Raw genomic sequence first — 27,916 nt, 5'->3', positions numbered from 1 at the left:
ATGGTAAGCAAGTACCAGTGTCTTGAAGTGGATTCTAGCAGTTACCGGAAGCCAGTGAAGGGAGCGGAGGAGCGGAGTGGTGTGGGAGAATTTAGGAAGGTTGAAGACCAGACGAGCCGCTGCATTCTGGATGAGCTGCAGAGGTCGGATGGCACATGCAGGTAGACCAGCCAGGAGGGAGTTGCAGTAGTCTAGGCGTGAGATGACGAGAGCCTGGACCAGAACCTGAGTCGCTTTCTGAGTCAGCTGGGGACGTATCTTCCTGATGTTGTAAAGCGTGTATCTGCAGCAACGGGTTGTAGCAGCGATGTTTGCAGTGAAGGACACTTATTTCAGACTCCCACTGCAGTCTGAAATAAAGCTTCATTCATCTTGAGCGTAGGCGAGGTAACTGGAAACATGCTGCTTATCTAAGCATGTGTGATCAGAGGCGTTTGTAACATAATGCTTTAATACATCGGTGTACAAATAGGGTCTAATAATATTTGAATGATCATCTGATTTTTTTTGTTTTTTGGAAAGACAAGAGACAAAGAGATACAGAGAAAGAAAGAAAGAAGTAACTGTGATTACTTACATTTGAGTTAAGTTGCAAAGGTTGTCACATATTCTTTCTTCTATGGTGGGGATGACATTGTTGCTCAAATCGCTGCAGAACACACAAAGCAGAATTCATATTCAAACAAGTCTTTTATTGAATTTCTGATTGGTGGCAATTCATATGGTACTGTCATTATGTGATACATAATTGTTGTGTGGTGGTGTCTGTTATTGACAACAGAAATAGGGTTATTGGATGATTGGAGATGTGAAGCTGATTCTTCTATGTTATTCTCTGATTGTTGCAATCACACAACATGTGTTGATCAATGTAGAGGGCATTTTCACATCTTCTTCATAAAAACTGCATCAGATATATAACGCCAAATTAACTATATCCAAAACAACTGAAGTGCTGAGTAAGAGTTAGACTTGTTTCTTTCCGCTTTGTTTCCATACTACTCTCTTTCTTAACTCCCTCCCTCTCTTCTCTATCCAGTAGGCTACATAATAGGGCCGTTGTGTGGCGGTTTTGGAAGGAACTGATGGAAACCACCACTCCTCTCTACACACACACACACACACACACACACACACACACACACACACACACACACACACACACACACACACACACACACACACACACACACACACACACACACACACACACACACACACACACACACCACACACACACACACACACAACACACACACACACACACACACACACACAACACACACCACACACACACCACACACACACACACACACACACACACCACACACACACACACACACACACACACACACACACACACACACACACACACACACACACACACACACTTAAATGGCCATTCAGTGGGTAGAAGAAATAAGGTAATGGTTGGAGGGAGAGGGAGAAATGGGGCGGGGGGTGGAAGGAGGTAGTAGGAGCCTGGAGCAGTTAGCTGTAATTGAACTTAATCGTGCCTTGATTGGTATGTGTGTGTGTGGGTATGTGTGTTTGTAGTATACAGTATACAGTGTGTGTGTGTTTTGTGTGATTGCTCTCCGGTCCAGATAGCTTGCTCCATGGATTTCTGCCTATTTAAATCCAGACCTTTCTCCCTACTATTTTTTTGTTTTCATCTTCCTCATCCTCCTCTACTCTCGACCTTGGGTTTGCAAAGGTCCTCATCTGTTCTTGACATTGTACTCACAGGATTGACAGCGGTCCGCAGCAGAATACTCCCCTCGGGAGAACATTGATCCTGTTTCCTTGGAGATACCTAAAAGATATATATATAGTTACATATATCAAGAGAGATTCAGATAGATGGGTCAAAACTGTATATGAATATTTAACTGCCTTGCATACTCACAGCTCTCGGAGGCCAGTGAGACGATCTAGCAGGCTGGTATCAAGGGAGGAGATGTGGTTCCTGGAAAGGTCTCTGCGGGAACAAACCGACATGTCCACATTTAAAATGCATGACAGGGCAAGATGATTGCAGGCACACAAAATCACACAATCATCTTCAGGCGACACCATTTATTTAACTGTGGCTGTGCATGTGCTGGGAAATTACATTTTAAAATTCCAAAGAGAAACATGCAACAGTAGCTCCGTCTGTAGGGACTAACCGAAGGGTTGGCGGTTCAATTCCCAATCAGACTCAACAAATACAGAGCGTGGACTGGAAAGGTGCCACTTCTATAATGCATATACTGTACATGTATTCCAACACATGTGTGTATTTGTGCTGTACTGTGTGTGTGTTAAACATATACGGTGTAGATATAACCCACTAAACACAGTGTATATATATGTATCTACACTGTGTATACAGAGTGGAAAACTCAATTTCCCCTATGGGATCAATAAAGGTTCATCTTTATCGAAGATAACATACACCCTAAATAAAATGTACAGTACAAATGCTGGAGGACACAATACTATGAACAAGGGGTGTATACCTGTACTGACGATAGCTTATAAAACAATTGAATATTGATAGTTTTATAATGTACATGATTAAATAATCCAGCCCCTTTTAATAAATTATTAAGTTATTAATTAAACTACAAAATCATTTCTTGTTGTGCAGTGATGGTTGGAGAATTCCTCTCCACTGCCAACACTATTTTGAGTTGTTTTGACAAAGAAGAAACAAAAAACACAATATGTAAAGTTAAAGTTGATATTTACTGATAGCATTAATACATATTTTATTTAATCTCTAGAAATATCTTGTTAATATTCTTATAGTAATTAATTTTGGCCACAATAATCATGTAGTGTAACTCAGAAACCATGACAGCCCTACAACAACAATGCAACCTGTTCTTTATCACATATGTCACATATCACTATCCTTTTTTCTTAACTTAACTTAAAAAATACTTTTCTTTGATATTGCCAACCTTGAAGATTTTCAGTCCATATTTACTTTTAACTCATAAAGTAGCACGAACAGTATTTGCGAGCAAGTGACAGAAAATAGTCCCCAGCCAAATACAAACTGGGGTCATGATGGTTGCAAAATAAAATAATGGAATTAAACAGGGCACTATTTTACCAAGTTGGAGGACTACTAAAAGATTAATTAAAACATTATATTGTTCATCATCAAAGAAGCAGAGGCCAAGGCATCCAAACAACATTCCCATTATGCAACACATATCAACAACTATGACGCTGCACCTTCTTGTGTAGTGACATTTGAGTACAACAAAGGGTTTTTGAAGCTGTATTGATAGTCCAAAACACTTCATTGATCACGAATCAAAAGTAATTTCACTGTCTGTTTACACCATCAAGATCCCAAAATAGTTCCCAAAAGTTGTAAACCTCCAATGAGAATAATTTATATTGTCATAATAACGAGATTAGTGGGTTCCTTTGGCTACTTTGGTCTGTGAGTTACGGGGGATCACTTTAATTATTCAGTAGGAAATAAACCCCTGTGAGGCAGGATGTGAATGGAAGGCAGATAAGACGGCAAATGACAATGTAAATGTCACACGCCCACATAAAGCACCTCATTAATACACACAGTCTTTCCAACAATAGAAAAGGGAGTGAATGAAGATGAGCAGAACAGTGAGAACCAGCAGACGGTACTTCACATAGTAAGGAATATCTCAAATGTTCCGTATTCGTTTTAAAAACGCTGAAATATGTTTAATGAGAAAAAAGAATTAAGATGCAGGAGAGGCATACTAACAATTCCATTTCAGGACATTTATATGCATTTTTTAAATTGCAAGTGTACATATTTTCTTCTACTAATGTTAATGGACATTTGATTTACTAAGTGTTATTTAAAAAAAAAACATGATAGTAGGCCGACACTGATATCAATAATGGATAGGTAAATGCTGATATACTGCTATTATTTGAGCCAAGAATCCTTGGTTATTGAAAAATTGGGACCAACCTTAGTATTGAGTGATTTTAAAGTTGGAATGCATACAGATCAAATTCTCCCTAATAGGGAGCTATGTAACATATCTTTGGCATTTCTGTATAATAATTCTGTGTTACTAATCGGCCAAACTATGAGGCAATGGCAATGCAGTAAATCTGCATTACATTTATATGGGCCAATATACTACAAGCCTGGCTGATTTATTGCTCCAGTGCGAACAAGATCAAAAGATCAAGTATACATGCACATACTTTGCAGTGCAAGCACAAGGTTAAAAGTGTGTTCAGTACATAGAAAGTAAACACTACTGATCACCGAGTCAGTTCAGGAGTTGCGGAGACAAGGGGAGCAGAAGAGGAAGCAGGACGGAGTCAAGCTTAGTTAAGTGGCTTCGGTCTCCTGTGTGCCTTCGCAGGAAAGCCTCAGCTGCACTTTAGGACGAGACAAAAGTGAGAGAAGAAAGAACAAGGAGACAAGAAGCAAGAGGCGACAAGAAAACACCAGCCTGGAGTGTGTTCAGCTAATTTCACAGCAACGATTAAAAATCAAAGTCTAAAACAGGAAAATGTGTTGAGTGTATGGGAATGTACGCCCCTTTCTCCTCACTCTCTGTCTTTCTATGTGTGTGTGTGAACAGAGCAGGACGCCCATTCCCAAAAGGAAACATCTGTACATTCCAGACACGCTGTGTAAGAAAGATGGAGACAGAGAGGGAGAGAGAGGGAGAGAGAGGGAGAGAGAGGGAAAGAGAAGGAGAAGAGGGAGAGAGATCTCCTCTGCTAAACCCATCAGCAGATGAAACAGGACAACATTGAGACGCTCCGCCCACAAGCTGATCATTCACACATTAGGCTGACACCTCGCAGTATGTGATGCTCTCTACATTTAGGCAAGTTGTGTGTGTGTGTGTGTGTGTGTGTGTGTAAAACTATTATGCAATTTATGCAGAAAATATGAACTTGTAGGATTCGCTGCATACACAAAAGGAGATTAGGTAGAGGAAGTGTGTTTGTGTGTGTGTGTGTGTTTAACATGACCATATAATGTGACCTTCACAATGACTATTAGCAACAGGCTCCCGTTCTCTCAGCTACCTCTGGACACACATGGTTTTACTTACGCACACGCACAGCACACATATGGTTCTGTTTTACTAACGGTGTGGCCAATGATCTAACCACTCCTTATAAGGCCTGTCTGGTGCCACTTATTCTGAGCTGGAGGATAAGAACACACACACACACACACACACACACACACACACACACACACACACACACACACACACACACACACACACACACACACACACACACACACACACACACACACACACACACACACACACACACACACACACACACACACACACACACACACACACACACACACACACACACACACACACACACACACACACACACACACACACACACACACACACACACACACACACACACACACACACACACACACACACACACACACACACACACACACACACACACACACACACACACACACACACACACGGAGTGGGTATGAGCTCTGGAGAGGAACAAATCAATCTGAGGTGGGATGGAGGAAATGAAAAAGACAAAAGAAAGCCACTGAAGTAGATTGATATCTGCTGGACTTTCTTCTGCACAAAAATTTGTTTGGCGAAGAAAACTGTGATGTAGGTCTGATGGTGGGACGGACCGGTATCTGCTGCATGGCGGTGGCCAAGTGGTCCAAGTCCCCGTAAGTGAAGGCCAGCGCTCCACTAACCCACTAAACACAGACTGCTCTGCGGTCGCTTTCATCCCCCTCAGCATCCCTGCCTGATTCCTCCCTCCCTCCCCCAGTCACTTCTCACAATTTCTTTCTCCCTTTATTTTCCTCCCTCTGCTACTTTGTTTATGTTCAAATGTTGGGCAGACAGTCTGACGGGAGGGAATGCTGGATGAAATGAGATGGATGAGGGAGAAGGCAGGTGGTAAAGGTAAGCAGACGATGAAGTGGGAGACTAGCAGTGATGCCAGGTATGGAGAACAATCGCCCCTACTGTGAGCTGCGTGTCCCTTGGGCGCCTGTCATACTGCCTCCACTCTGCTTAATGTGAGAGCTGCCAGCATGGGTCACAAGTAAGGGCTTACTTTCCCTATACTGCACGAAGAGAGGGAGCATGAAATCAGGAGAACGAGGAGTCTGGGATGTTAAATGAACAGGTTTAGTCTAAAAAAACGTTTTGCTTCTTGGACTCTGACTGGGTCACAAACACTCTACTCTTTAGAACATTCTGTCCATTTTTCCAGCTGCTGCTGCCTGGGTCGTCGGGTGTCCAGCTGGCAAGTGAAGGGCAGCTGTGTGCAGCGGTTTAACACACTCACTCAAAGTAAAGCGCACACAGACACAGACACAGACCCACCACACACACACACACACACACACACACACACCACACACACACACACACACACACACACACACACACACACACACACACACACACACACACACACACACACACACACACACACACACACACACACACACACACACACACACACACACACACACACACACACACACACACACACACACACACACACACACACACACACACACACACACACACACACACACACACACACACACACACACACACACACACACACACACACACACACACACACACACACACACACACACACACACACACACACACACACACACACACACACACACACACACACACACGCTGTCAATGAATGCAGGAAAAACAGAACTGCTGTAACACTGTCTCAAGCTCATTGCTCACTCTTTTTCTGGTAAATGAAACTGTGTGAGTCCAACATTTCTTGAAGTCATAAAATGTGGGCTTGAAACAGAAATGGGGCTCCGGCCGCAGTGTTTCTGGTTTGTGACAACGACAGAAAGAAAAAAAAGTAACTAGTTATTATTTTCAACTCAGTATAACAAACTCAGTATTGACATTAACTGCAAAAACCCATAACTCAAAATCAAATACAAAAGTCCAGTTTGAAATTCCCTTCTTTTTTTGAAATTTTGAAATGAATGGCAATGCCAGAAATGTGAAAACATCTACTAATAGTGTTTTTCCGACACTACTTTAGACCCCCTTCCCCCGCTGCAGTTTAACACACTGTCTAATGTGTCACCAAAGAAATGCAAGCACCTGTCATCTGCAGTGATTTCTCTCTCATCAATATCAAAACAAACGATCATTGGAACATAAGTCAGAAACAAAAATGGGAAGTGATTGATTAAAGTAACATTCATATATTTCTCTTTCATTAAGATTTTTAAATGCAGCTACGTAAAAATCACATTTACAAAAAATTGATTGCAATGTTAGAGTAACGATGGATATTGGCTTCTTTTGGTCCCTCACTTTACTCTAAATATTCATATGTACACCTGGTTTCTGTCTTGTATGAGCTGAAATTATGCACAAGTTTATTAAATTCCAGTCATGGCATATGCTCTGTTTTTCATTATTTATTAACCTGACCGCCAGTCGGTTTGAATTCTAATAATTTGATTGTAAACTGTGGCTTGAAACTGCATTTGAACTTCGGCCGGATGTATGTATGGCATATTGGAAGATATGGGCTTATTAAAGGTTGTTCGCAATTATAATTCCTTTAAGCCCCGAGCCTGTTTTTCAGGTCTCAGGCTAGAAAATGACATACCCAGAACAAATGACCATAACTTCACTTCTAAAATGGGTAAGATTTTTTTTTTATTTTAAAGTAAATTTAGATTGAACATAGTAAAAACATGTAAATTATAGTGTCCGTCCAAAAAAAAACCTTACTTATAGTGAAAACCACCCTTGAATGATGTGATAGTAGACTAAAGGCTTTAGGAATCCAAACTATAACATATAATAAGTACCCTGTATCAAGATTGATGCAAAACAAGTGAAATTTGACCTTTTTAGAGAGATTTAGAAAAAGAAACAACCACTTCTGGGATCATTTGGGTGCATTTTCCATATCTATGGCCCCCCTCGGTCAATTTTGATGATTGACACCTCTTTTTAACCTTTAGAGCCAATAGAATCAAGGGGAAGTTCCTAAAATCCATCTAAACATTACCCATTGGTGAATGAGTGATGCGTAGCCAGAATGCCCAAAACCGGAAGCTGTCATACACTCTCGTAGCTATCGTAGCAGCTAATATGAAATCTCTGTTATTGACATAATAATTCAATGATGGATTATCAGTAATCATTTCAAAGTGACACAGACTTTGACATTGGATTAACCTATTGATTAACCTTCAGCAGAGTTTTTATCATTTTAATGCCATTGAACACAACTTTTGATCAGAACGACAGCTAAGGTAAGACAATGTCCTGTTTTTGCTCCGTAAAGCTCTGTGTTGTGATGTCTGTATTTGCTTGCCCTGTCACGAGTTCAGATCGCTCAGTGATGATACTTATACCCCTATAATCTGTGGAATCTCAGCTTGCTAATCGATATCTTGTTTGTGCAGATCCGATATGTAATAAGGGTATTTATACCTAGAGTTCTGTGCTAAGTATGTTAGCATTTTTTCGCTCAGGGCTCATTTAGACACTTCTTGTGAGACTTGTGTTTTGTTTCGGTAAAAAATGGTTCGTATCGTCGGTTAGCTGAGTTTCTTCCCGTTAAGTGAGTATGACACATTAATAGGTTTGTAAATATTAAGAAGCCCTGAGACACAGTTTCTTGAAAAGAAAACACAGCAGCCCCCGGTACCGGGGGCTCTCTGGCTTAAGTCTAATCTTGTGTGATCACATTAATAAAAGGCTGTTTCAAATAAGGGATTTCTTTGTCCTTTGACTTCAGAGGATGGCGTCATCAGAAGAAAGAATATGAAATGTTAAGTAGTTTCTTTATAGTAGTGGCAGACAATATGTTCCACTTAAATGCAGCACATCCATGTGCACATTTTAATAATGGGGACAAATTGAAATGCAAATGAGTCTTTCTATCAACTTATGCTGTGCTTCCAAGAAGTGAGGAATATAATACCTGATTTAGAACACATTCAGCATACGTTATTTAAATAATGTGTATACACTAGAAAACTTTGATGTTGGAGGTTGGAAACTGGGAAATGTTGAACTCTGATTGACTGCAACTTCACGAATGGCACAGCAATCTTTTGAGCTAATGCTAATATCAGCAGGCCAACAGGGTCACTAATACTAACATTTGGATGCTATCCATTGAGCTGCACCCAACTAGTCGACTAAACGTAAGTCGGCGGAAAAAAATCTTTGTCGACTAATTTTTCATTAGTCTATTAGTGGAAGGAAATAAAAAAGGAAAAAAACTGTGCGCTGCGTGTGCTTTGACACGTCAGCTGGAAGAAATCCTCACACTTCATCTAGATCTGTGCCAAGTCATTAAGATAATTCATTAGGAGTTTAAACCCTGCAGGCAAATAGTCGCCTGCACATTCCCTCCATCGGAGCGCAGCTTTCTGAACGCCGGTCATAACAAAACACGGAGCTTAATCATCCCGACAACGTGTGTTTCTTTCTCATAATTGGAGGAAAACAGCAGCAGTCAGGCAGCAGCCTAGCAACATATAGAACTATAATATATAATCATTCTGACGCCAATTCAGATATGAATTATAGAAACTAGAACTTAATGTTCAGTGTGTGTCCTCCCTGCTTGTTCACACACACACATTAAGAATTCTTACCGGAGCTTCTGCTGTTAATACCGCTGGCGGGCAGACCTCTCCGTCCTTGAGTTGCACTTTGACTCTCATACGCTTTCTACGTGTAACATTGAATTTATATTTCAATGGTTCATTATTACAGTGTTGTTTTATATTCTATGTGAATCACAGCGTAGCCTACCATGCTGTTATAATAAAGTTCTTTATCAGCCTTTGAAACTGAAACTATTTTGAGAGAAGACATTTATAAATATATTATATACATCATATACGTGCGACGATTAGTCGACTAATCGCCTGAATTGAAGACAATTGGTCGACTAGAAAACATTTTTGTGGAGGGCAGCCCTAGTATCCATCTACTCTGTATGTTTACCATGGCTGTGTGCAAAATCACTTCCTCTTTCCGTCATTCATTACTCTATTAGAAAACACTTAATAATTCACCCTGTTAGTGATTAGTTTATCTAATTATAAGTCGCTTTGGATAAAAGCGTCTAACAAGTGACATGTAAAGTCATTTTGATCTTTTATGAAACGGCCACATTTTGCAATAGCACTTGTTTCCACATCTTTAAAATTTGAATTATTGGATTGTTTTGTTCCATTTTCAAATTTTTGAAGGCAGTATTTCTTCAGAAATGTTCTCATATATTTGTTAAACAAGATTACAAGAAATTACTTAAACATGTTAGTTTTTGCTATTGACATTCACAAAGCATGTTTTGAGCAAACATTTCAAATGTATTAAAAAAAGCCAACAACTAAAAGTATTTTCAGGATGTTTGTATGAATGACCTGGCTAATGCTAAGCAGACATGCTTAGCATTAGCCAGGTCATTCATACAAACATCCTGAAAAGGTCTTCTACATCTACTGAAACCTGCATACATGCTTTATGGAAATAAGACTTTGCAAATTGTCATATTTTAACATTTCAGATAGATTAAACATCTGTAATCTTGCAGGCACTGCTGTGTACACTGACATAAATAGTAAATATGCTTATTTCCATCCTTTCTCCACAACGTTTTGCATGGCAGCTGCACTGAAGTACAATGTATTCTATGTTTGTAAAAAGAGGGAAAGCTCCACATAAACTGATTCAACAAGTGGAACAGCAAGAGCAGCGTGCACGATAATGAAGCATGTCAGCAGTTAAATAAGACGGCAACATCCTCGAGTCTAGCGTATCATTAGCCGTCTTGACAGCTCAGAGGTCGGCTGCTGGCAGGAAAAATGTCAGATGGAAATGAATGATTTGTCTCGGACCTTCAAACTGTGAGTCTGTGCCACTCCTCCCTATATGCACTCTGACCACAGTGCGATTTCTGGTTGTTATGAATCAAATCAGGGGATGCTTTTGCCGTATTTCCACATGCTCATGATGTTTCAGTTGCAATAATCGTTAAGCTGTGACAAGGTTACAACATAAAATTCCTTCAATTGAAAAGGAAATTGCAAAAATTAGCTTTTATTGTCAATCGAATGCTTTGTGGACATTAAATGAAAACTTAACACAATACAGGCGGTCTGTTATTCTGAGATATCTTTATGCCTGTCACTCTCTGCGCCCAGTGTGAGCAGAATACAAACAAATACTGTGTTTCTGAACACACTACACACAAACGCACACTGACAGTCACTCTTGCCTTCGGTTTTCATATCTAAGGAAGGGAACAAAATCCAATCATTACTCTCCACTTCTTCCTGCAGGTGAAGAGGGAGACAACAAGGTCAAGTGCTTTATGAGCTGAAGCAAAATCCAAATGATTCCTCTGCTGCGGTGAACACCTGTCATAGTGTGATTTATATTCCCTCCGTGGCACAACCCAAGCCAAAGGGGAATTAGGTGGAAAACATATAATGACTTTTATGTCATTGAGCAATATGTATCTCCTATGTAGGTATTTTCTTATTACCATAAAGCCTAAAAGACATGCATTAGTTGAATTGAGCACAGTCAAATGAAGCAGCCATAATGAAGCAGCCATAATGAATTACTTTAAAGGGGCATTAATATGCTTTTTTGGGGTTTCCCTTTCCTGTAGTCTGTTGGTTTTTGTGCTCGTAAATGATCTACTAAGGCTAAAATCCCAAAGTTCCCTCCAGAGGGAGTTTCTCTCCGACCCACACACAGCCTGAAACGCCTCCATTGGACTTTCTTTAATTCTGTAAAATAGTGACATCACAAAGTAAGGCATCTATTGGCTAAAGTGCACCAATACCCACATTGTACATGATAGGTTAAGGTGCGGCACATCTCTAAGCAGTTGACCAAACTGTTGTAACAACATCCATAACATTCATCTGCTACTTAGTAATTATGTATCTATTTATCTAATATATCATTCCAATAGCTTGCATATAGACTCTTATTTCACTACTTCACTTTTTTTAAACTATTTGTCTTTTTGTATTTACTTTTTAATATTTACTTGCACTATATTTTTCTGTATTATTGTGTTGCACTGTTGGAGAAGCCTGTGACCTAAGATTGTCATCGACATAACTACTCTGTAGCTATGTTCGTATGACAAATAAAGAACCTTGAACCTTGAGACTGGGCTCTGGTTTCAGACAGAGGGTGAAAAGAGGTGCTGCAGCACAGGCAGTATGAGAAAAATAAAGACCTTTTTGAACATTAAAGCATGAGAACATGTCACAGTAGAGGCACACCATACAGTACAAATCTGAACCTGAAAATTAGCATCAAAGGGCCCCTTTAATTAGGAAATCATAGTTTTGAGGGCATTTACGCATTTATTGAGTCAGATTTGCTCACCTTTTTACCCAAAAACAACAAAATACATGGTTTTGAACTTTACTCTTGTCTCTGCTGTATGTATTCTCTGTTGCATAGAAAGACTCTTACAGTACATACAGCAGCAACACAATTAATATGCCTAAAGAAACTTGGTTATGCAATGGTCTTCATCTTATTGTATACAGTAAAGAATGCTATGTTTAGTGTATTTTTCTACATGTGCGCCATTTATATCTTTCCACCATAAGTGCCAGTATTTTCTTGAAGTGACACTCCACCCAGAAGCAATCTATTTAGAGTCAAACACTCAACCTTGTGACGACAATTGTAAACCGTGTCTTTTCAGCTTGCATTTTCTCACTTTCAATGGATTCTAATGAAGCTCTGCGTACGTTAAATCAGGAAGACTGCAATTACTTTTATTCATTCTCCTTTATTTCCTTCTCCACACTCTTCCAACAGCCTCTAATTAGCATATTATAGGTGTAGCTTTTACCTCCAAAGCCAATTGTTGTGATGCTGTCAAAGTCTACCTATGGCTGCAACTCCCCTCTTAAGCACTGGGGCCCCCACTGGGTTTTTTACTATGTTCAATCTGAATTTTCTTTAAAATAAAAAACATCTATATTGATTCTGACTTTTCTACATCCAACTCACAGGTTTATCATTACTTTGAGAAAAAAGATTATTAATTTACCCCTTTTAGAAGGGAAGATATGGTCATTTTCGAGCCTGAGACCTGAAAAACAGGCTCAGGGTTGAACAGATTAAAGACATATAATAAAACGATGGTTTTATCACCAAACTATACACAATTCAATCACCTTGTGCACGGATCAATGAATGTTGACGATGAAAGCAAAATAAATCATCAACAGTGCGGCACTATTACATTACATTACATGTTACTTGTTAGACGCTTTTTATCCAAAGCGACTTACATACTGTGGACAATCCCCACAGGAGCAATTTGGGGTGAAGTGTCTTGCCCAGGGACACAACGACATGCTGACTGCAGTGGGGTTTGAACCCCTGAACACATACACACAACCCACTGCGCCACACACCTCCCTATTACACCTGTATGCATCTTTTAAAACCATATAACGTCACTGAATGCACTGACACAGAATTAATGCTAGCTTTGAGACACAGCTGCTGTTTTTTGGCAATGGGCAAACTACAAAGTGTGTTACAGACAGTCCACACCAAATGTTTTAAATGGAGAGTTATTTCAAAGGAAATTGTATTTTTTCAGTTTAAGATCAGCTATCCTATCTATTACATTTCAGTTGATGAGTAATGTAATTTATTTCGCTGAACATTTCATGTGCTAATCTAAGCGTCAATTACTCGGTGTTAAACCTTGTTTAAAAATAACTCCTACCTGATGTGTAATTTCATAAGAGAACGGATGTGGAAACCATAAACTCAAAGAAAGAAATACTCTGATGTTTTCAGTTTCTGGCACAAAACAACTGTTACCCAGTGAGTTTCCAGTCTGTATATCTGTTTATTTTTCAGGCTTTTCGTCAGTCAACACAACACATCTGGCAGAGCTTCAGCGGGAAGATTTACAGCCAACTATGCGAATGATGCCCAGATGTGCACAAGAGGGTTTATGACAAAGCAGCTTATTTTGTGCCATCAAATGTTATGAAAGGTTTGAGGAAGAGGGAAGTGTTTCCATGCCACAAACTTACAAAGAATTAAGAAAAGGACCAAGACAAACACAAACACACCCAGGACTTCTTGCGAAAATAGTTCCTTCTTCAGTCTACCGTGTAACAACCACCCTCACAGCTTGAATGAGTTAATAATGAACCAAGACATTTCTGTTACCAGCAGTTAAACATTATTTAGTTCATGGACACACACACACACACACACACACACACACACACACACACACACACACAGAGGTTGGAAAGCATGGGAGCCGCCTCGTCTTCTTCTTCACTCCCTGTTTCTTCCCCTCGGAATGTCTGTGCTTCTGCGGGTGATGTCATTGGTTACAATTGCCATGGTAACACAACAAATTCTTCCTCACATATGGCCACTAGATTCAATCTTTCCTTTCCCACTTCATTAAAGCAGGTATGTGTATATCTGGTGTTTAGATGGTTATATGGATGATAGAAGCAGAGATAGAAAACCCACAGAAAAGTGGGGGAATTTGAGATTGAGTCTTGTCTCTTTGACAGCTGCGAAGCCTCAAGACTGCGAAAGCCAAAGTTGCTCCCTGTAACTAGACTTGTCTCAAAATAGGATCTCCACCCCTGAAGTGTGTCTTTGTGCATCTCAGTGCCATGGGGACGCCACACAACCCTCCTGACCAGGGAAAGGGTACACTTAACAAACACATTTTTTTTGTTAAGAAACCAGATAAGACTCTCCCTACATACAGTACTTCTAAACTCATCTGTAAACAGTGCAACTGCTTTTTCCACTCCCGACCATCGAATGGAAAAAAAATGTATGTAGAAACAGCATACAACACAAGACATGGGGAAATATTGACCAACTTCAAAGTGGTGTACACATTTCTTTATAGCCCTTCCAACAGCATGGCTACAGCAACTTCCAACCAAAAATCCCAGGTTAATTGGTAACATTAACAAGGGCATATCAAATAATAGTGTGCTTACAAGCCAGTGTTAGCATGGTACACACTAAAGTGCTAGTATGTTAAGATGCTGTACAGGTTAAATGAAGTGGCCAAAAACATCAACTGGTGGCAACCAATGCTAGCATTAAAAAAGTAACATACTGCTAGCACAAGCTGCATCCAATGCAACGTCCGAGCAGTGTTAGGCATGTCAGTATGCTAACATCGACACTGTTACGATGTTATTATGACTGTTACTGTTATGAGGCCCAACTAACATTAGCATTGAAATGGTGATGCTAAGATGCTAACATATCATCAAAGATCCCAGGATCCCGTTATTTTTGTTCTGGAGGGTCAGGTTTTTGGGTTCATGCGCCACTGGTCAACTTTCATGGGAATGAACAGTGGCCCATCTCTAACACTGTTTCCAGTTCTCACACGCTATTCTTCCCATGCTAATTCTAAGCTTGTTAGCACTAACATTCAAATTAAAGCACATCTGCAGTACCTTAATGTACAGCAAGACTGTTGGCAGACTCAAGCCAGGTTAAGCCAAACAAATATAGCACATCATTTGTTCAGTGAACTCAAGACTTCCTCCTACATGTTTTTTTTACCAGATATTGCAAAGAATGTGTGGATGTCTCGTTGCCCTTATGTTTGTATGTTCTTCTCAGCTTGTACTGTAATTTAAAAAGTGAACTTGCATTGGATGACATCCTTCATCTCTGACATGGCCTCTGGATTATTTTGTATTAGAACTGATTGAACTGACCTTGATATGGAAGGTGCTGTACTGTATGTGCAGTACAAAAGGTCACTTGATTCAGCAGATATAAGAAGTCCAATATCATCAGTAGCGTATCCTACACTAACGAGAAAGCTATTGACCAAGGTGAACAAGCCTTTAAGATAAAATAACAGCATTAAAATCGAAGCTCGAAATACTTAGCAATCCATTTATTTACTTGTTGCCAATTAAATGTATGAAAATGAGTTGCAACCAAATCTCGTCTATCATTGTAAACTGATCAGTTTTAATAAACAGAGTACGTTCAGACACACAAGACTGAATTTGTTATTTAGTTTCTTTGCATATTGTCCCAGGTCAGACACAGCTGAATGTGTTAGAGCAATCTGCATACTAAACGAAGGCTATAGAGACTTTAAAAATCAGAGTGTAATCCACAATCATTTCCCAGAAGTGACTTCAGAGCTGCATAAACCGTCTCTATGAAGTGTTAAGAGATTTTGATGTGTGTGGGCTGAACAGATGGACTGGTGTGTAACGGGAACACTTTCCTTCAAATACACTCTTTATCATTTATTTTCTTTCTCCTTTTTACAAGGCGTGTGTCTAATTTGTTTTAATTTGGGGCAAGGTAGAGGACTTCAGTTATTTATTACTGTCCAACCTTGAATTTGACAGATCAGAAACATGTTGCTTCTCACTGAAAGAAAAACGCTGTTTTGGGTAGTAGTGTTCTGGGTTTGTGACATATCAACATGTGAATGGACTAGTTGAATGTACTTCTATAATTGGTCAAGTGGTAGCCTCTGTCTAATACTTTAACTTATGTGCTGACCAGCGTGAGTCATCAACGCAAGTCCATTAAAGATTAAACACGTCACAGAAGCACACCAAGCTTTATTCATTACCTGGCCTTCATCAGGATGGTGTCATATTGTCCATTTATCACCATAGAGACCATCAACAAAATATTTGAATCATTCTCTTAAAAGATAGTACTGTTTACCAAATCCATTAACTAACTGAAGAGTCTACAAATGTATGCTCTTTTTCTTGATCACGTACCTACAAAAGACAAGAAACAATTAGGCGATCAATATATTAATCAATTAAAAGAAAACTAATTATCATATCATTATCATTTCATATCATTTATAGCCTCTTCTTTGTTGACGAGTAAATGAAAATCAACCAAGTGCAAATCCACGGTTTGTTTACTGCTCCAAGGTTTCAAATTAAATTCCTAAAGAATAGGGGCTATACATATAATACCTCACTTTTTTTCAGGTTCTTGCACATATTTCAACCCTTGTCTCATTCAGTTTTTTCTAAAGTTAATTATGTGACATTGTTAGCGATAAATTCTTAGCAAAGTGGCTTGAATGTGCTGTTTTTATCAGCTTAGAAAATGAATGTATAGAAACTGTAGTTACCTTTCTGTTATTTTGAGAGAATGATTCTCTGCCTCGGATTATGGCAAGTAACTCGACAAGTCCCTGAGAGAAAAATACCTTTTTTTCTATAAATAATTATTGAATATCTTACACAGACCAAGAACTGTCTAAAGCATTATAAAATTCAATTCATATCCCTCTGCCATGATCAGCCATGAAATCTGAGCTAATGAGAAGATCTGATTTGAATTTCATGCTCCTGCATGTACTGTAGGGAGGTGAGCAGCAGTCAAGGGGCCAGTAATGTTCACAGTCAGTCACCTACACATATGGCCTCTGCTGGTATAAGATGAAGGTGGTTTACATAGACCAAAGCAATTAGCACTCCGATATAGTCTGACATGATTAGAGACAGATCTTGCAGAAGGGTCTGCCTCTCATTACGTGGCACCTAACAGAGCACTCTACCTCTCTGTTATGCAAATACTAACAGTAAATGTCAAGCGCTATTGAAGACGCCATAAGGGAAAGTTTTAAATCCATTCAAAATAAGCACACGTATGCACGCTGCCATTAGATGTGAAGATTTTCAGTTTACACTTCACTCCAAAAACTAATTTAAATGATATGATTATATGTTTGTTTTTCTAAAGCCTCTTGAAGATGTTCCTGTACATTGACTACATCCCTGGTATAAAGGGTACATATCTTAAATATAAGAAGGAAGTGTGAGGGGAAATAAATAATTGATAGCATGTGTCTTGAGTCGGCGCAGAACAGAATGTTCTCGCTGCAGCAGCACCAGAGGCTGAAGTCTGAGCTGCACCACAAACACCAAGTTCACTTCTCTGGTGACCAACTCCATGTATACTACCTACTAGAGACACACACTGAGACACACACACAGTGTCACAAGAGGTAGGGCCTTCAATAGAAGCCTGCGTCACACCAAAAAGTCACCTTTAAACATAGCAAGTGCTACTTCTTTCAAATTATACTTCTGTGTATCAAATGTTGCATGTTTTTCTTGAAATATTATTAATATATTTCTTTGTCTTTTTTTTTTTTAACAACCAGCAATGGTGAATAGTTCAATCAATCCAACCACAACATCTGTCAGAGTGAATCTGGCGGCTCCGGCTCCAACAAATGATTCCTTTTAGTATTCTCCAATCTGCCAATTATTACATTTGTCAGAAAATGGCCAAAAATGCAACCCAAAACACAAAGATGATACACAATACAGAAAACAGAAAACAAGTGAGACCAGCTAAATGTCTCACATTTTTGCTTCTAATTACTTGAATGACAAATCGATTATCAAAGGAGGTGAAGATATGTTGGTCGATTAACCAATCAATAATCGACCAATTATTTTCGCTTCACGCATGACAACAACCAAAACAAAAGCACAAATACAATTAATTTAAATCCTTTAGTAGTAGGTCTATGGTGTGATGTGGCGTAAACAAAAACATGGTAAACTAGCCTGTGACCCCTAGCTACTGTCACTGTATGGCACACAGCAAGCATCCTTACACAGAAAAAATTAATTGAGTTATCAAATACATTCAAATATAGTTGCAAACATTATAAACAAAGTAGCTTATGACTTGCTTTCCATGTTCAATATACCACGTCGTACATCCCTCACCACCCCCCCCCCATATCTGCACTTACAGCACGGTGGTGTCCGGCGGGAAGTCCGCCGCTGCCGGGGCCCTCTCCAGCCCGAGGTGGGAGCAGTTGACGGCGCAGGACGGCAGGGGCCCCGCCGGCGTGCAGCTGCAGTTGACGGGACAGGGGCTGCAGCTCCGGCCGCCGTTCCCCGCAGGCCCGGAGCCCCATGCCCCCAGGCAGCAGAGCACCACAAGCAGACTGGAGAAGAAGCTAAGCCCCGGGACGCAGACGCCATGTTTTCGCTTGGTTAAAGTCTGTCCATTTCCACAAGGCATAGCTCACTCACATCTCATCGCCTCTGATGGTGTAAGTCCTCTCAGTCTGGGAAGGAACAAAATACTCAAAACAAAGGCAAACACACGCGTCCCTGTTCACGGCTCTCATGTGAGAGGGGACAACACGAGAAGAAGGGATTCACTTTTAGACACCGTTAGCTCCACTGCGTTTTCTTCACTTCTTATGGTCGGATCCCCCTTCTTCTAAAAATCTAACGGAGCTTCTCCACAATCCTTTCAGGGGAAAAAAAGTTTTGGAGAACTTCCTCTCTCCTCCTCCTTCCACTCGATGCAGTACCATGAGCCCCCGCTGCACCCTGCTTCATTGATCCCTCATTACTTTCTCAATGTAGAAGCCAAATTGTACTCATTGCATTGAACACAACTTATAAAGTAGAAACAATTACAAAAGTCTAAATAAAACACATACATTAATAATTGTTGTATTAATAATGTATTATCGTGGTCATTATTGTTTTAACCTGCTAGTGACAAAACCAGCCTTTTTGTCAACATTTATTTTGAAAATTGTAAATGCAATATAAATGTTGTGACAATGGCATTTATAAATTATTTAGACTGTTGTGTGTTTTTAGTTGTGACAGAGGCTGCACATCGTCAATTTGTATAGTTGTATTCTATAATGCATTGTTGGAGGAGCTCGGGTCATACGATTTGTATTGCCATTACTGTAGTTTATGTGCATATGACATTAAAACCTTTGAATCTTGAATCTTGAAATGTGGGTTTTTCCTCTTTTCTACAGTAACCAGATATCATATCTGGGAATATTCACAGTCCAATTAACAACAGCACTTTGTAATATTTTTGAGAGTTTTCTGTTTTTTCTATGCCGTCCTCAGAAGTTCTTTGGATGTTTTTCAGCTGGCAGATCTCTCTTCATGTTTCTTAAGAAATAAAAGTCAGTCTCTGGGCATGCAGTACCAATAAAAACTAAGCATTAAGTTGAGCCAAGCGCAGATTCAATCAATTCAAATACAGTTGAATCAATAAATGAGTTTACACTTGTCAAAGCAGCATTAGCTCAGTGCATCATGAAGGTCGGTATTTCATTATCTCTGCAGAAGAAGAGCTGCAGGTGGGATGATGAAGTTGTACCCCCTCAAGTTAGTCTCCATCATGCATAGATTAATTCTGAAATCATTGTTGCAAAAATGAATAAAATGCAAGTCCAAAAATACATGACTTTTTTAGTACCTTGATGTATTCCTTCATCTCGAGTGATATGACTGCTGATGACATGGCCTCCATCACCCACTGAGATGTGAAGATTTGTGTCCATAAAACCACTCTTCTGTGATTTCATTATGCAATTACATTTGCAAAACTTCTTTTTTTAGGAACATGTGCACTTCCATGTCTCTCTGTGTTTCCTGTAGCAGTAGAGGGCACGTGTTGGAGGTGTTTCCTGTGGCTGAGCCATCCTCCCTGCAGGCATATGGTATCTGTACAAGGAGAGGAAGAGCCCCATAACAACTCTCATGCTCTCTTATCCTCACTGGCAGTATTTCACTGCAGACTTCATGCTTGAGACACAAGATTGAGATTGTTGAAATAATAAGTATTAAAGGGGAAAATATATTTTTCTTTTTAATGCTGCTCGATTTAATCATCATGTATACACATATTTTTGGAAACTTCGGGATCTACGCTAGATTTGAAATAACGTCCCTAGCTAAATATAAAATCCTAAAACACAACATGTTGTCCAAGGAAATAAAAGGGTTAAACATTGCATTTGGATTTGATTTTATCTTAGGTGATGTGTCCAGTACAGTGGGCCTTTCATTTTGGTTGACACGTCTCTTCCATTTGGTCAACGGTGTGTAAGAATACATCTTGATATCATTTCTCATCAGAGAAGCTACATTGCTAAGTTCCTGAACCCCAGGTGTATAGATGAAGTGCAGCATCTCTGAAAGAGCCGTTTACTCATGGGGGGCTTTTACACTTTACACTGAACAGGAACAAGGAGGGAGGGAATGACACAAAGTTGGAGATGTCCTTGTCAACTTTAATTGCATGACCCGTAATTACAGTCACAGTCTCAAAGGGCTTCAAGCCCACATTATTTAAAGGAAGAAAATTACTATCATCACAATCAAGCTTAGAGAAAATCAGTTGGGTGTCAGACCGTAGAAGACCAATGAGCGACCGGAGCAATCCATGAAGAGAATACTGACGTATGTTCAGGTTGATTAGCTTTTGTTAAATTGAATCAAGTTATCTGCAAATCATGTCATTCCTTCACAGAATGTACTCCTACCTCTTGAAGTTCAATTGACAAATTGCAACAAACAAACACATCCATGTTAGCAGCTCTCTGAGGCCGTATATTAATGTTAAGATGCTCAATTTGCTGATGTATAACAGCTATTAATAGTATAATGTAAATTATGTATGATGCATTTTAATGTCCACCTTCTTGAATTAGTTAACAAGCATGCTAACTTTGAATGATAAACCATGGTTGGTATGAATAGCGGTCTATAGTATAAATAAAGTTTTCTAAAATAACTTCAGTTTCTGTCCATAAACAAAGTATTGGATACATTACAAATGTCTTGATGATGTTACTATGAAAAGTTAATGGAGTTATCGTAAAGTTATTCAAATGTATCCTGAGAGGGGATGATTGTAACAGAACATGGAATGTATTCATTACGTGTTTAGATATTTCCGTGTGGACCAAAGTATGACTTTTACTGACAAAGTGCGGCACAAGCTTGGTGAAAACAACGATGAGGTTTTTAATTTTAAATATGGATTTATTTTCCATACTACGATGAATAATTGATACAAGTAAAATACTCTTTACTTCAGGATATGGATTTTAGCCATCCAACCTGTATACTTAGTTAGTTTAACCTAATATAACTCCATATATCAAGCAGTGAGTCCTGCAGATATTCGGCTGAACATTACAGACGATGGTAGCTGCCCCTGCTGAACGACTCCATCCCAACGTATATGAAATGGTCCAGTCTGGGCTGGGTGAAGGTAAAATGAGCTTGGCTCCTGTTTGGTTATGGGGAGGGTCCTCCAGCCCGGCCAGGAAAACAGCACTTACTGAGGCCTCTGTCTGTGTTATTGTAGGGCTACAGGAAGAGAGGGGGAGAGGGGGAGAGGAGGGGAGAGGGGGGGGGGGGGGGGGGGAGAGGGGGACAGTGAGGGAGTTGGAGGCACGTGGTGGACGGAAATGGAAGATTTGTTATCCAAGGCTGAAATGAGGATGTGAAAGAACACAGATCGTTATAGATGTTTTGAATGACTTTCATCCCTTTTTTTCACATCGCTTTTTCTTGTTTTTTAAAGAACCAGATTAGGTTCAGTAAAAAGAAGCCAGCAACTGCTCAAATGAGGCGATTGTGACTCCTACTAAGAGAGAGAAATGTACAGTGTAAATGTATAAAATATACAATATATACAGTATGCTGGAATCAATCAATCAAGTGTTTGAGTATCTTTAAACATAAAATGATTTAATGTCTTTTGCTAATTACATTGTTGCACTGTTAATCCAATACTGCTTTGCTACAAAATGTATCAAATAAAGGAAGTGGAGATAAGGTACATTAATTCCTTCTAAAAAGTAGAGCAGTAGATGTAAAAGTAGCAGAACATGAAGTAAAGTATACCTCAAAATTGTATAGTGCTTTATTTAATGGACCAATGAATGGATTGCATGATATGTATTGTATTCCAGGCTTTTATCATAAACTAGATAACAGGATACATATGTTTATCTATTAATAGCAATGAGTGAGTGGATAGAGTGAGAAAAGGATGATAGCACTTCTTCCAATATCTCTGCAAGGGCTGCAATCACCTCCACCTCAAATCTACGCTCTCTATGGTTCCTCTGTAGAACGTGGTGAGAGGAACCATAGAGACTTAGACACCATGCCCTGTTCTCCCTGCTGCCCTAAGCAGCATTAAGAGCAGAACAGTCAAATTCTGTAATAGCTTTTTCCCCCAAGCCATCAGACTGCTGAACAGCAAGTAGCCCAGTAAAATATAGATTACATTACGCTGTGTAAAGCGCATATATTTATATAGTTCACAACATGACTTAATTCATTTTTCACTTTTCTTTTAAATCAGTCAAAACTATTTTGGAACTAGAATTTAAAAAAATGTGCATTAATATACAACTCAACTCAAAATCAAATACACAGTTTTTCCCTTCACATGAAGTGCTATTTCTCAATCTAAATTGTTTTGGCGTGGGTTGCCAAATATTGGACATATCGAACACAGAGATGTGGGCCTAAAGGAACTTGACGGCTGGAGGTGCTCGAAAGACCAAAGAAATGACCCAATTAATCAAGATATGATCCACATAAGTTGTTTAGAAACTTTAATGTACTTTGGCAAATGCTAATAATTTCATTGACTAAGGCTAGCATCCTTCATGAATGTAATGTGCATCACCATGACCTCAATATAAAGGCTGCAGACCCTCTGATTGCTATCCAGTATTTCCTTTAATTTATTTTATAACAAGCAAGCTGTGATTCAGATCATATTTTCCTGACTTAATTTTAATCATTTTTACTAACACAGACATCATTCAAGTGTGAGCTTGCAATCATTTTTCAGTGGTGTCATCTGTTGGAGCGGTAGTAGTAACGCTGACACCATTCATGATCTAAACTTAGCTGGTTGATGAGTGTAAAATACATTCACTGAGTAGAAAGGGGTTTGTAAACAGAGCCCTGAAATTGCTTTCCATTTTGTTATTGTGATTATGGTGTTGATGACCTTAAAGTTAAGGAAAGCACCCATTATAGCTCATGAGTTAGAGTAATGTAATTACTGCAGTCCGTAAATACTTTGGTTATTTTTTCAAGTATGCTGTACTGAGTGAAAAGCCTTTTTATTTCCGCTAATTATCTCACGTTGGTCCTTTGAAAGCTACAGAATGAAAACGTTATTTTGAAATATGAAATAATCAAAAAATATTTGTATCCACACAGACATTCATCTGATGTCTTTGTGGATTTTAAATGTAAAATCTCTAATGGACTTTTACTTAGAAGTGTCGGTAAAAGTAACTCCCCATTAGTGAAGATACAGAAAATAAGCAAAAGCAACTGCAATGTGCGGCAACAAGCCAAATTTGGAGAAACACAATCTGCTAAAGTCCAGCCATGAGAAATATCAAATAAATAGACCAAGCCAGGAAGCACTCAGAGAGCACATACCTCTGCCAATGCTGCACAATCACTTAAATGTGTTCATTTAATAATTAAAATTTAAGATCTGCACCTGGATAGAAATGTGAAGCAAAACACACAAAGTGATAGATAAGCACGCAGAATGGTTGATGACAAAGGTCAAAAATCATATATATACAAAATGGGAAAGTGAGGTATGAGAGGTCCTTTTTTCAACTGTGTTTTTCTTGGGGTTTTTTTCATGAAAGAAGGAAAGAGAGCAAGCAAGCTAAATAGAAGATTTTTTTTTACACAGTGGCTTCTATTGCCACGGCAACACCATCTTGATATCATATTGAAGTGCACTTTAATGAGGAAGATCCTGTGTGTTCTGTCAAGGAGCTTCGTCTAAAGTGTTCTCAACCTGCCCTCTGTTTTCACCACCTGTCTATTTAAATAGCTGTAATAGTTAGGCAGACAGTTGTTGTTTCATAAGGGGCTTTCACACGATGGCTGCGCTTGACATCTTGACACACTGCATGTTAACGCACTGCATACATAATCTGCCTGTACTGCACACTGCCTTCTATATTAGAGCCTTAATATCCTGACATCAAAATGTTAGCAAGCAACTGCTGATCTAAAGTTGTGTATAGATTAGTAATGTAAATCAATTATTTATCTTCATTTCAATATAATATATTCTAGTAAAATGTAAGGGGAATGCAACAATTGTTAAATATTTTTGTTGTTTATTATGATTTCTACAGTATATTTTACATGTGAGCTCCTGTACTGTCCCTCTGAAATCTTACCATAACTCACAGTTATTTAATCAAACGGTCAATTATTTTAAGCCATTCACCTCTTAATCCGTCATCCGACAGTGTAAAAAGCAGCAATGCATTTTGGGGCTCAAATATTGCATCACAAGTGCGAACTCCATGCAAGTCAGGATATTTAAATCAGCCAAGGCCAATGTTATCATTGATTTCCTCGACTTGCCATAAGCTCTAATCAGAAATACGCTGGGGTTATGTTACATCACAGAGTAAAACTGCCCCCCTTCTGTGTTTCAAAAGAGAATTTCATTCCCCTTTTCTCTCTGGTCAGCCCTGTTTGCCCGCTTTTCTTTTATGTTTCTCAAATACGCACTGCCCACAGGACACTAATGTCCTCTGACAGGCTGGTAAGGTCAACCCTCGGGTTGTGTGATAGTTTCACTCCAGGGGATTGCTGTGGAGGTGGGCATAGACCTTCCCCTCTTTTACACACCTGACACTCAGATATGTACTAAAGGCTCTGTGTGTGTGTGTTTGTTTTAGCTGTGTATATGTTGGTGTGTGTGTGTGTGTGTGTGTGTGTGTGTGTGTGTGTGTGTGTGTGTGTGTGTGTGTGTGTGTGTGTGTGTGTGTGTGTGTGTGTGTGTGTGGTAGGGGGAGCCAGATCCTCTTTCTGCCACCATGTTCCCTGTAGAGAAGAAAAAGAGAAAGAAAACATGGTAACACAAGTCAAGGAGAAATGTAATGATCATGGAAGCGTATGAGCATCATGTATCTGACTAGCTGCTGTTTGACATTTTTCGAATGACTAACATTTAAAGATGCACATGATGAGACATGCTTGCTTTCATACTTAAAACAAATAAATAGTGCGACAGGAAGAAACAGTTTAAATCCAGAAAATACATTTATAGAATGCAACAGATATGAATTGGAATATGTGACAATGATAAACTGATTATTATGCACACTTTTCACTTGTTTGTTTGAGTTATTTACCTTGTATCTTGTAAGAGAGGTTGGGGAATTAATACCTTCACCTGTTTTGAAAGGGGTGTTTCCAGGACTGACTGAGTGGGTGCATTGGAAATGTTATTTAAATTCCCTGAGCCATCAATCAAAGCAAATCTAAGACACACCAACAGCACTGAACTCTTCCTCAGCTTTCAACTGCAAACGCGTTATCAAAGTGCCTTACAGGCCCACATACGTATGGACTCAGGATAACACAAGGTAGCAACTTGTTGCTTTAACTAATCCTCCCTGGCAGGGTTTCAGTTCTATAATGTGACAGTGGGAGTCCAGTGTTGTGGATTAACTGACCTCCTCCTCACCTTGGTTACAAGGTAACACACCATAGTAGTGCTGTGAGACCTTACCAATAGAAATGAATGAGCTGCTGGAGTGCTTTCTGTTTTCATTTAAGTGAAAAGTTTGTCGGAATGGGATTATATTTCAACCAACACAATCTCCATGATTTCTTTCTAAACAAGGCTAGTGTAGTTGTCTCTGCTAATGATTTATTTTGTATACAGCAACAGTACAATCCTTAAACCAAAAGTCATTTAGAACATTACTACTGCATACTCAGATATATGTGTGTAAATGTTATCTCACATGGCATACATCCCAACAGTACATCAACATAACCAGAAGAATGAAGTAGAATAATAAATTGTTTGATATAAAATGTATTGGTGCTTAGATATCCACCCTGCATAATAACATGTCTGAATTAATCATTGCACAGAATCAGCTTTTAAAGCCTTGGTTTATGAGCAGCTGGAGTCACAGATTCAGTTGGATCTCTCTGATATTATTGTTTGTGATTGGAAAGAACCAGCTGTTGTTTAATCTGAAGATGTATCTTTTGACAGTTTAGAGATTTCTCACCCCTTAGTCTATCACATACAATGTGTTTCGAGTGTTAGCCAATAGAAGCGATAATGTTACATAGTGATGTCACTGAAGTAAACAAAGGAGTGCAGGAAAAACTATATAACACTACAGGAAAGTATACCCTAATCAGCTAAATAGCGCCTCTTCAAGGAACCCTGTGGAGTTTTTGACCACAAGTAGGGCTTTGAATCAATATTCTTGTGAGTCGTTCTGTTTATATTTTCCATGTGTGTTCAAGCTGTGTCACTGAATGTAAATATCACGCTTTTGTTTGTTTATAAGAAAGATCTTAACCTTATTGATTGATTGATTGAAAAGTTTATTAACAGCTTGTATATTGGGTACAGTACAGTACAGCTCAAAACATACAATTGTTAAGGGGATGCAGACCAGAGAAAGACTTTCGTCTTGTTTACATCAGGGTCCCCCATTTCCAATTCATCATATCATTTAAGACATATAAGACATATTTGACATACAGATGGCTTATTTACAATTTACATACAGGTGGTTTTTTACATACAGATTGCTTATTTACAATTTTCATTTTAGATTTCGTTCTAATACATCCTAACCGGACATTTAAGACATACCAAGTCTACAGATATACAGTTAGTAACAGAGTCTAAAATGCGAGTATATACATAGATGGGAGGGGGAAGCTGTCCATTGAATGACAGGTTGAGATTTGTACCATTACCGGGGCCAGTTTTGCAATGCTCTCCCCCGAAGGTGCTCTTTAAGAGAGGTTTTGAAGGTAAGTATAGTTTTACTTTCCTTTACAGTTGTGGGAAGAGCGTTCCACCTTGATGTGGCATAATTGCGAAACGTGTATTCCCCCTTTTTTGTGCCAAATCTGGGTTTCACATGATTTGTGGAGCTCCCTCTGGTGTTATGATCATGGTATTCCTTGACCTTTGGGAAGAATTTT

General features: G+C 39.2%; 1 protein-coding gene across 1 annotated transcript in view; it reads right to left on the bottom strand.

Annotated features, from left to right (window-relative positions):
* pkd1a (polycystic kidney disease 1a) overlaps window positions 1–19,375 on the bottom strand; it is a 77,486-nt gene extending 58,111 nt beyond the window's left edge. The window contains 4 exon segments of the mRNA XM_034239143.1: window positions 578–649; window positions 1,748–1,816; window positions 1,910–1,981; window positions 18,850–19,375. Of these exon segments, the coding sequence (XP_034095034.1) occupies window positions 578–649; window positions 1,748–1,816; window positions 1,910–1,981; window positions 18,850–19,124 (488 nt within the window). The 5' untranslated portion in view covers window positions 19,125–19,375.
* Window positions 19,376–27,916: the final 8,541 nt, after the last annotated feature.

This window comes from Gymnodraco acuticeps, unplaced genomic scaffold, assembly GCF_902827175.1.
Source record: "Gymnodraco acuticeps unplaced genomic scaffold, fGymAcu1.1, whole genome shotgun sequence".
Taxonomy (NCBI): Eukaryota; Metazoa; Chordata; class Actinopteri; order Perciformes; family Bathydraconidae; genus Gymnodraco; species Gymnodraco acuticeps.
This window is presented reverse-complemented; position numbering and strand designations above follow the sequence as displayed.